The 11,079-nt window shown below is 33.5% G+C and overlaps 1 protein-coding gene across 1 annotated transcript; it reads left to right on the forward strand.

Moving 5' to 3' along the window:
* The first annotated feature begins 354 nt into the window (after positions 1 to 354).
* On the forward strand, positions 355 to 10,832 carry LOC112028652 (polyamine oxidase 1). Its single transcript, XM_024061342.2, has 10 exons — positions 355 to 518; positions 609 to 858; positions 2,939 to 3,115; positions 3,301 to 3,362; positions 3,666 to 3,820; positions 5,285 to 5,428; positions 7,474 to 7,623; positions 9,198 to 9,452; positions 9,880 to 9,961; positions 10,068 to 10,832. The coding sequence occupies exons 1-10, from the start codon at positions 467 to 469 to the stop codon at positions 10,271 to 10,273; spliced, it is 1,533 nt and encodes a 510-aa protein (XP_023917110.2). The 5' UTR covers positions 355 to 466; the 3' UTR covers positions 10,274 to 10,832.
* Positions 10,833 to 11,079: the final 247 nt, after the last annotated feature.

Raw genomic sequence — 11,079 nt, forward strand, 5'->3', positions numbered from 1 at the left:
TTTATTAAGAGGAAGATTATTATTATTTTTATAAAAAAAACTTATATTGGATTTACAAATCTAAAAATAGAATGAGAAAAATAAATAATTTAATTAAGATTCTTGAAAATAAACTAAACATTATAATTTCACATTTCTAAAAATTTTATTAAATTTTCCAATTAAACCAAACATAGAAATAATATACTTTATTTATATCCAACAATTATCTTTTTTTGAATTTTTTTTTAACTAATTAACTTTTAAGATTTCCGTTAACTCTAATGACGCAAAAAATTATTTTAAAAAGAAAAAGAAAAAGAAAAAAACACACCATCAACGCGACAACATCTATATAAATTAGACCGCGCTACTTCTGCCTCTCTCGCAAACGAAGCTATCTCTCTCTCTCTCTGAAAAAAAAATACTCAAACTCACGCAAATTACACATCTACTCTGCCCATTCATTAATTTCATTCTTTCATTCATGGACTCACCTTCTCGCTCCTCCGTAATCATCGTCGGCGCCGGCGTTTCCGGTACATCCATCCTCCGAAACTCATCTCCACCGCCGATTCCTCATACTTTTTCCGGTTTCGTTTTCTCACGTTTGTGTGTGTTTTTTTCAGGAATAGCGGCGGCGAAGGTGTTGGCGGAGAACGGAATAGAGGACTTTATGATTCTAGAAGCTTCGGACCGAATCGGCGGTAGGATCCGGAAAGAAAGTTTCGGCGGCGTGTCGGTGGAGCTCGGTGCAGGGTGGATCGCCGGAGTTGGCGGCGAAAAGTCCAATCCCGCTTGGGAGCTCGCTAACAAGTCTGGCCTCCGCACTTGCTTCTCTGACTACAGCAATGCTCGCTACAACATCTACGATACCAGGTATCCGAATCCGTATCCGTATCCGTGTCCGCGCGCCACTGTCACATGTGCGCGCTTCTCAGTATTTTTCAAAATTTCGTTCTCTTTCCTCTTTTCCGGTGAGATCGTTAATCGGCCTTTTGCTATCTTGCGCCGCCGGTGACGTGGCGCCCTGTCGGCATTTTTGAAAATTTCGTTTTTATTTTTTATTTTTTTGGTATCGTATCGTATTCGTATCCGAATACATCTGACGTGGCCCTCTCTCAGCATTTTTTTTTTTTGGAAAAAAAAATTGGTGTGTCCGTATCGGTAGCCGCATCTGTATCCGTATCTGAATGCTATTATGCGCCGGGTGACATGGTGGCATTTTCGAAATTCATTCTTTCTTTCTTTCTTTGACTTTTTGACCGTTTGACCGGTACAGTTTACATTTTACCGTTACTGATTGAATCTTAGTTTTGCTCGCCGGGTATGGTGTGAATCGCACTGAGTTTGCTGAACGAGTTGTGTTGTTTTGTGTTGTTTGTTACAGCGGGAAAATTATACCGAGAAAACTAGCGAACGAGTTGTACAAGCAGGCGGTGGACTCAGCGAAGGAGAAGATGGACTCGGCGATTCGGTCACTCAGGAGCCAAGAATCGAACAACCGTGGATGTGGTGGTGGTGACGTCAGCAGAGTAACTGAACCGCCTTTGGAAGACCCAGTTTGGTATTTTTATTTTTGGTTGAAAAATCAACTTTTTATTATATTTAATTTTAAGTGAATCCTAATATATATCGTCCTTATACTTATCCAAGAAAGATTTTATTTTATTTTTTATATTTATTTCTGGTTTTTTGCATTTTTGAATTATTATTATTTTCTAAATTTTTGGTTATTGTTTTTATTCTTAGTACGCCGAGGACGGCATTTGAGCACGCTTTTGACTTCTTGCTACACGATTTTGAGATGGCAGGTGAGATTTTATTATAGCTCGTGCTACGTTTTTATTTTTAATTTAAAAAAATTAAAATTATTGATGAAAATAATAAAAAGCAAAGAAAGCGAAATTTTGGATATTTTAAATGATTCCTAGTTCAATGATGAAACCATAAACTTAGACCCAACAAAGTCAAATAGTTTTATAATGCTTTGACTATATTTTTATTTATTTTTATGTAATTCTTTCTGGGTTTTTTTTTTTCCAAAAAAAAAAAAATGTTCGAATCTTTTTTCTTCATGTAATTGAATAAAGCATGAATGGCATTGTACATGAATAGGGGTGGTGTCATATTTTGTGGTTTAAAGTTTTGAAAAATAATGAAAGACTTTGTTTCAAGTAAACTAAGTCAATGAGCTAAATAGTATATCTAAGATACTGTTGATGTGGATAAAGTTTTTTTTTTTTTAAATGTTTTATTTTGAAGTGTAAAAAAATTGTATCAAAAATTGAGAATGTTTTTTTTTTTTTTTTTTGAGAATCTTGTGTTTTGGTTTTGGGTACAGAAAAGTCCAATCCCGCTTGGGAGCTCGCTAACAAGTCTGGCCTCCGCACTTGCTTCTCTGACTACAGCAATGCTCGCTACAACATCTACGATACCAGGTATCCGAATCCGTATCCGTATCCGTGTCCGCGCGCCACTGTCACATGTGCGCGCTTCTCAGTATTTTTCAAAATTTCGTTCTCTTTTCTCTTTTCCGGTGAGATCGTTAATCGGCCTTTTGCTATCTTGCGCCGCCGGTGACGTGGCGCCCTGTCGGAATTTTTGAAAATTTCGTTTTTTTATTTTTTTGGTATCGTATCGTATTCGTATCCGAATACATCTGACGTGGCGCTCTCTCAGCATTTTTTTTTTGAAAAAAAAATTGGTGTGTCCGTATCGGTAGCCGTATCCGTATCCGTATCTGAATGCTATTATGCGCCGGGTGACATGGTGGCATTTTCGAAATTCACCCTTTCTTTCTTTCTTTCTTTGACTTTTTGACCGTTTGACCGGCACAGTTTACATTTTACCGTTACTGATTGAATCTTAGTTTTGCTAAATCCGGTGTAGCTAAAATGCGCCGGGTATGGTGTGAATCGGACTGAGTTTACTGAACGAGTTGTGTTGTTTGTTACAGCGGGAAAATTATACCGAGAAAACTAGCGAACGAGTTGTACAAGAAGGCGGTGGACTCAGCGAAGGAGAAGATGGACTCGGCGATTCGGTCACTCAGGAGCCAAGAATCGAACAACCGTGGATGTGGTGGTGGTGACGTCAGCAGAGTAACTGAACCGCCTTTGGAAGACCCAGTTTGGTATTTTTATTTTTGGTTGAAAAATCAACTTTTTATTATATTTAATTTTAAGTGAATCCTAATATATATCTTCCTTATACTTATCCAAGAAAGATTTTATTTTATTTTTTATATTTATTTCTGGTTTTTTGCATTTTTGAATTATTATTATTTTCTAAATTTTTGGTTATTGTTTTTATTCTTAGTACGCCGAGGACGGCATTTGAGCACGCTTTTGACTTCTTGCTACACGATTTTGAGATGGCAGGTGAGATTTTATTATAGCTCGTGCTACGTTTTTATTTTTAATTTAAAATAATTAAAATTATTGATGAAAATAATAAAAAGCAAAGAAAGCGAAATTTTGGATATTTTAAATGATTCCTTGTTCAATGATGAAACCATAAACTTAGACCCAACAAAGTCAAATAGTTTTATAATGCTTTGACTATATTTTTATTTATTTTTATGTAATTCTTTCTGGGTTTTTTTTTAATTCAAAAAAAAAAAAATTTTTTTTTTTTTTTTTTTTTTTTTTTGAGAATCTTGTGTTTTGGTTTTGGGTACACAGAGGTAGAGCCAATATCAACTTTTGTAGATTTTGGGGAACGAGAATTTTTAGTTGCAGATGAAAGAGGGTACGAGCATTTGTTGTACAAAATGGCTGAAGAGTTTCTTTTTACATCTGAGGGCAAAATCTTGGATAGTCGACTCCAACTAAACAAGGTAGAATAAATATTTTTCTTTTACTATACTGTATTTCTTTTCTTTTATCTGTCAAGAAAGAATTTTACACTAGTCTAATTTAATTATTTAGAGATTTAAACCCGACCCTTGTGCCCCAACTTCTCTTTTTGAATGCATGTGCTACTTTTCAATTTGTAGTGGTGATATATTGACCCTGGCTTTAGAATTTAATAATGACGTTTTGTGAAACTTTTATTATTTATAATTATTATTATTATAAATGAAAGATCTTGATCTCACTGCCATTTACTCATTCTCATTAAAATACTACTAATCAAAGTAGGCTGAGAGGAGTTTTCTTTGATGTTTGCTGGTCTCTGACCTTCATGATGATAGGCAGATAAGTTTGAGAAACGAAGATGTGAAACTAACTAATTTTTCAACCTTACCACATGTCACACCATTCACTATAGAAAAAACTGAGGAATATGTATATATAGACACATTAGGAAGCATTAATGACATTAAAAGAGATTATCTTTCAAACAGTTGGTTTTGAAATTGGGGTTCTTTAAAAGCTACTTTTATGTAATTAATATGTTACTTTTCTTGTGTGAGTTGAACTTTGTTACTTTCTTGTGATAGTTGAAAGCGTAGATGAACAAAACACTGAAACAGATATTTTTTTATCAATCAAATAACTACTCATATGATCTATATGGGCTATGTTGGATTTCTTTAATTCTCATTCTAGATATTTTCTTTGACCATCTCTTCCCATTTCCAAAGCTAAAAAACGAAAACACTTTATGAGTTTTGATGACCCCAGCTTGCATCTATAATTTGACCTATCAACAATATATTTGATTTCAATCATATAGCTATGAATTGGCAAATGATGCTTGCAACCATTAAAGCCATTTCTTTTTTTACCTCTCATAAATTTAGTAGGACCCAAAAATTTTCAATTTCCCATCACCCTGCACAGTGTGAATTATGACCAAAGAACAATACCCCATGAGGTGAGATGTCATATCAGCTTCAAATAAGAACATGAAAATAAGGGGTCTTGTCATTTTCTTCATTTATTGGTGCTGTTGTCTTTGCTACCTCGAATGCTCAAAGAATCAGAAGCCAGTGGACCTATCTCCGCACTAATGCTTGCTATAATTCATTCACACTGTTTTTTTTTTTACTGTTTAGAAAGCTCCCATTAAATCGGTAAATGGGTCTGTGTAGTGTGTTATGTGTACCTCAACTCTGCACAGATTCTTCTTCATTAAAATCTTTCCCATTTTCATATTTTTGAATTCCAAAATTGCACACATTTTCTTGGTTTGACTTCTCAGAATCTTTTTTATTTGTTGCCTTGGACTTTGTTTTTACATTTATTTTTTAATAGTTAATGATAATACTATTTTAAGATCAACACAATATATGTATTTTTTTTTTTTTTGGTGAATACATTTAATGGTTGTGTTAATATGCACGGATTTGGAGCAGGTAGTTCGGGAGTTACAGCACTCGAGAAACGGCGTGACGGTAACAACGGAGGATGGTTGCGTCTACGAAGCCAATTACTTGATTCTTTCTGTCAGCATCGGTGTTCTACAAAGCGACCTCATTTCCTTCAGACCCTCCTTGCCCGTACGTTTCCTCTTCCTTTTATTTTTTTTAATTTTCAAGTATTTCATGGTCAAGTTCTAAGTTTTCACTGTGCTAGTTATAAGTCACATAACTGATAACTCATAAGTAACCACACAGTTGCATGATGTAGCACTCACTAATACACATGTTGTTTGCAAATTCTTTTGAGTGATGCTACTGATAGAATAAAATTAAGATACATGGACACTTTATTTGAGATGTCGTACGAATGTCATATTCAGGTTTATCTGCTATATTAAATTATAAATTTTCAAAAATTGTTTGTGTTACTGTATTGTACTGTATCATACTTGTGTCTGAGTATGTGTCCATGCATTATGTCATCAATCACAAAATTAATTTAAACATTAATTTATCATGTTTTTTAAGTGGTAATAATTATATTTTGAACACTTTAATTTGTACTAATTTTTTTTGTAGTAAAATTTGTAGCAGCTCTATCCTTTCCCTCTCTCTCTCTCTTTATTTTTTTCACAAAATTTTTATTACTAACACCACTTTACCATTAAAACTTGCTGCCTTAGCATTTATTGAAAAAAATTAGTGTATGTAAACATTGTCTTGGGACATCTCATGCCTATATTGACCCTTATTTATTCACATAATCATCTGAAAATTTTAGATAATTGAGAATGTAATGTAATGTTACAAGTCTTTTATACTAATAAGTTACTTATATATATATATATATATATAAAAGAAAGAAGTAAAAGGTGGTATTGTATAATGGGTGTTTATAACATTACGCTGACATGTGACATAAGATATTTTATATGTAAGTAAGGTCAAATCATATTCATTATACACTATAGGTCTATGTTCACTGTTTTGTGCCAATTAATCACAGTTGTTAGGCTCGAGACAGATTAGTTTTTTCCCCCAAAGCCCCACGAATGATTGACCTTAACCCTTATAAAAAAGAATGATTCATGACTTCCTGATGTGCGTACATTATTTCAATATTTTGGTCCAACATAGGTGAATCTATAGAGATAAGGCCCTTGTAGAGAAAGAAGCTTCTACTCAGTTTACTGGCTGTGTAGGCTCTGACCCACAAATTTAAATAGCATTAACTTGAAGGTGTCAGAATTCATGGATAGTATTAAATAAAAGCTTACTCTCTGATGACGCAAGACACAGATTCTCGAGGTGTCCTTATAATGCAAATATGGGTTGCATGATCCACAGTTTTTGCAATCCACAGTTTGCCAATAGGATTCTGTGTGTCTGTTAAGACTCATTTGTTAGTTGACTACTGGTACGGCGTACGGTGGTGGGTATTGGCATTTGTATATTGTGAGTGACAACTGGTTTTTCATATAGTATATACTTGTTGAAAAAGAATGAGACCATGACTACAGCTATTGGTGCTCCACGAATAGTTCATTTCATTTACCTTACGAATTCTGGTTCTTGATTGGTTAGCATAATATGGTGTAAGATACAATTGGTATTTATATATTGTGGTAGTCAGTTTTATACCATTTCATATTATAGTTTGGTAAAGAATGAGACACTAGTTGGGTTTCTTGTGTATTCTTGCTGGAAAAAATGAAACAAGGCTACAAGTAAGCAATTGGTGCTTCACTTTAAAATGAAACAAGGCTGAGAAATAAACATGTTAGACTTTCAATGCTAAAAGAGCTAACAAAAATTCAATATTGTGTAAGTTCTTCCATATGCTGTGAAAATTTTACTGCCAGAGTTAGGGTGCTTACAAATTCATAGCTTTGTGTGTTTAAGTGGCTAACTGATGCACACAATCTGCTATTTACATATATGTGCTTAAACAAATACATTGGGACTCTATTTTTATTTATTTATTTATTTATTATATTATTATTATTATTATATAAATATATAAGTCAAATTTGTTGGGACTCTCTCAGTAGTATATAAATTTTGGTGGTAGTAGGTCATGTATGTCTGTGGTCCCTTGGCCTAAGTTTTGTTGCTGGGAAGTTCCAATTAATATTATAATTGTTGGATTAAATATTAACATAATGAATAAAATAATGAAACAGAGGTGGAAAATGGAGGCCATACAGACATGTGAAGTGATGGTGTACACAAAGATCTTCTTAAAATTTCCACATAAGTTCTGGCCATGTGGACCCGGAAAAGAGTTCTTCATGTATGCTCACGAGAGGAGGGGATACTACACGTTCTGGCAGGTTTGTTTATATATGTACTTGTTTTTTATTTTTTTTATTTATCATTTTTATTTTTTCCATCAATTAAATGGATTTTGAGTTATTATGTACTGCTAGTGTTCTTCTTTGTATGTGAGCTAAGTTTGTTCTGGGAGTTTATGCAAATTCACAATGGTGGTCAATTATGTATTGTAGCTATAGTTAAGGGCAGAGAGAAGGGGAGTGGGAGTGGTTTGCTGTGACTTTGAGTGCAATTCGCAAAAGAAAAAATAATTTAAGGAAGAACCTTAAGATGATATCTGTAATTACTACCCTTGATTTTGAGTGCAATTGACAAAAGAAAAAAGAATTAAAGAAGAACCTCAACATGATATCTTCAATTACTACTTCTGATTGTCACCGACACACATATCATTTGTTAGCATAGGATCATAGTTGGCTGCTACTTTTGGTCAGATGTGAAGACAAATGCATCATATCTTTGATATGCACCCTAAACTATTTCAACATCAACAAAATTAATAATTGGATTCATATCTTACAATTGGGATTTAGGCGTATCTTATTCAATTTGTCATTATGATATATAGGATATAAAGTCATGTAGATGTGGGGTACATGCATCTTGATCTAGCATTTTTAACTTCCAGCACCTGCTGTTTTCTTTAATTTTAATACATTAAATTGCATCATTACCAAATCATTAACCTATTGCCTCATGATTAATGCATTGATAACAATCAGGCTTTGTTATTGCATCACAGGCTTCACATAATTCTTGTGATCTGTTATGATTACTATCACTATAAGCCTTTGGAAAACTCATTCTCAGATGGATGGAATCATCTCATTCAAGTGTGTCGTATGATTGCAGCTAGCTATCATTGTAGCTTTCTTGAGTATATTATTTCAAAATGCAAAATCTGTAACAATAATTAAAGAAGACAGCTTGCTATTGTTTGATATGGAATATAGGTTTAGGTTGAGTTAGTCCCCCTAGTTTGCATCATTTTTAAAGATAATTTTGACTTCTTTCTTAATTAGAATGTTGACCATTCAAAGTATTGTGCGCGTTTTTCATAGTCTTGTTGCAAGTGCCTCCACTTATGATTTGATAAGAAATATTAATTATTTTTGAATGATTTGATAAGAAATATTAATTATTTTTGAATGATTTGATAAGAAATATATTAGTTGCCCGATGGGAACCAATTGGAAATCTTAATTTGACTCTTTTCTTTCCATCGTTTTGAGAGAACTTTGAATTTTTTTTTTTAAGCATAATTAAATTTTCTCGACTCATGCATTTTTAAACAAAATTCTCTGTTTAATTAGGAGAAGATTGAATTATTTAAAGGACTATACGTGGCCTCTTGTGCAGGCACTTCAGGATCTCACATGTCCATCAATTTCAAATTTTTTTTTTTAATGCAGTATAAGTAGATCCTAATTATGTTTAATATAACAAATAAAGTGTGTTAAAGTTTTTTAAACATAATATCATATAATATTGTTATGGGATTAGATCAGCTATTCATTCTTAATTAATCACTGAATTATCCAACTTTGTTGCTGATCTGTTGCTATGTCATCAGCACATGGAGAATGCATTCCCTGGTTCGAATATCCTGGTTGTAACGTTGACGAATGGGGAATCAAAACGTGTAGAAGCCCAGTCAGAGGAAGAAACATTGAAAGAAGCAATGGGGGTGCTTAAGAACATGTTTGGACCCAACATACCTAATGCCACAGATATACTAGTGCCCCGCTGGTATAAAAACAGGTTCCAACGTGGCAGCTACAGCAACTATCCAATCATCTCTAATAATCAACTTGTTCACAATATTAAGGTACAGTTTCTTACTTACATTCCTTAAGTTTTTTTAATAGGTGATAAATTTTCAATTTGCCTATGTTGGGTACTAAATATGAGTTGAATTTATAAATTATAAATGACCCACCAGCTAGAAACCTTAGCTTCTTCAACATATATATATATATATATTCTTTCCAAGATAAGAAACTATGGATAAGAAACCTTAGCAGATAGGAAAGATGCACTATTGTAAGGGGACTCTAGAATTTGCTTCTGCTCCCCAAAATAGTGCATATCTGTTATGTATTTTATTTGCAACTTGAAGAATAGAAAGCAAAACAGAGTGGGAGGAATTATGAAATTCTTGTTTAAAGTCTGAAAATCATGTTAAAAAGTTTGAACTTAATTAAAAAAAATTCATTATGATTTTGTATTGAAATTGTTTTATGCTTTTTGTTAAGGCCCCAGTGGGACGTATCTTCTTTACCGGTGAACACACAAGTGAACAATTTAGTGGTTATGTCCATGGTGGATACTTAGCGGGTAAGTGGATTATTGTATGTTGTATTTTTGAATTGTAGGTTCCAATTATCAGGATGACTTCTAACATCTTATTCGGGCTATGTTATTCTCTTGATCAACTAACCAGGTATTGACACTAGTAAAACTTTGTTAGAAGAAATAAGGAAAGAAAGAAAAACTGAGAATCAAAATCATTTGTTAGAGCCCTTGTTAGCATTGACTGGGTCATTAACTTTGACACAAGCAGATGCAGTCCCAAGTCTGCACAAATGCGATATTCCCACTCAATTATATCTTAGTGGGAAACTCAGTATTTCAGAAGCTATATTGTGACTATATGGACCTATACAAAAATGGCACTTGTCTGTCGATGATGATGATGACGATAAAAATATGACCAATGAGACTGCTGGCCTAATGGATTTGGTTCTGCATTCAGTTCAAGCCCTCGAGTCCATCCATATGCTAGAATGAATTGAGACACAAAAAGCAGGTTACGGAAGAAATGCAAAAGGTTGCTTGGACTATATGTGTAGCTGCTACATTCATGATCATAATAGAGTTGAGTTTTCGATTCTTGAAGGGATTTTGGTTTGGGCATACGTATAAAAGATTGTTTATTGGAAGGACTGAGATTAAGAATAGGAAAGGCCTTACAATTCTAATTTTACATGTACCAAGTCTCACTTGACCAACTCTTATTTCTAATTCTACTTGAATAATTGATTATGCAAAGATTTCTAATTCGTCCCATCAAACCCAATGGCCATCTAATTGGTAAGCTAGTAAATGAGGCCATAAGTGTATTAATACTTTTTATCATTGTAGACTCAGATTCAAATAAAGGTAATTTAAAATTCAATGCAATATATATTTGTCCTTAGCATAAATTTATCATTGTTGTTTTTAGGTATGGTGGTGGTGAGTTCTTTTTTTCTTTATAATTTTGGCTTCGGTGTGAAAGACTATGTATGAATTTGGGTTAAGTTTACTTCCAAACTGAAGAAATGTTCTTCTAACCCATCACGTGGCAACTTAACAAACTCTCCATGTTTATATTTATTCGTTTGATTTTTTATTTTGGTATTTGCTTGAAGTCATATGATTTACTCAATAGTTATATGAATTGTTTAAATATT

This window comes from Quercus suber, unplaced genomic scaffold, assembly GCF_002906115.3.
Source record: "Quercus suber isolate HL8 unplaced genomic scaffold, Cork oak 2.0 scaffold_871, whole genome shotgun sequence".
Lineage (NCBI taxonomy): Eukaryota > Viridiplantae > Streptophyta > Magnoliopsida > Fagales > Fagaceae > Quercus > Quercus suber.

Coding starts and splice junctions, on each gene's coding strand:
- LOC112028652 (XM_024061342.2), top strand. CDS start 467: ATGGACTCACCTTCTCGCTCCTCCGTAATCATCGTCGGCGCCGGCGTT. Junction 519..608: donor CGTCGGCGCCGGCGTTTCCG/GTACATCCATCC, acceptor TGTTTTTTTCAG/GAATAGCGGCGGCGAAGGTG. Junction 3,116..3,300: donor CCTTTGGAAGACCCAGTTTG/GTATTTTTATTT, acceptor TTTTATTCTTAG/TACGCCGAGGACGGCATTTG.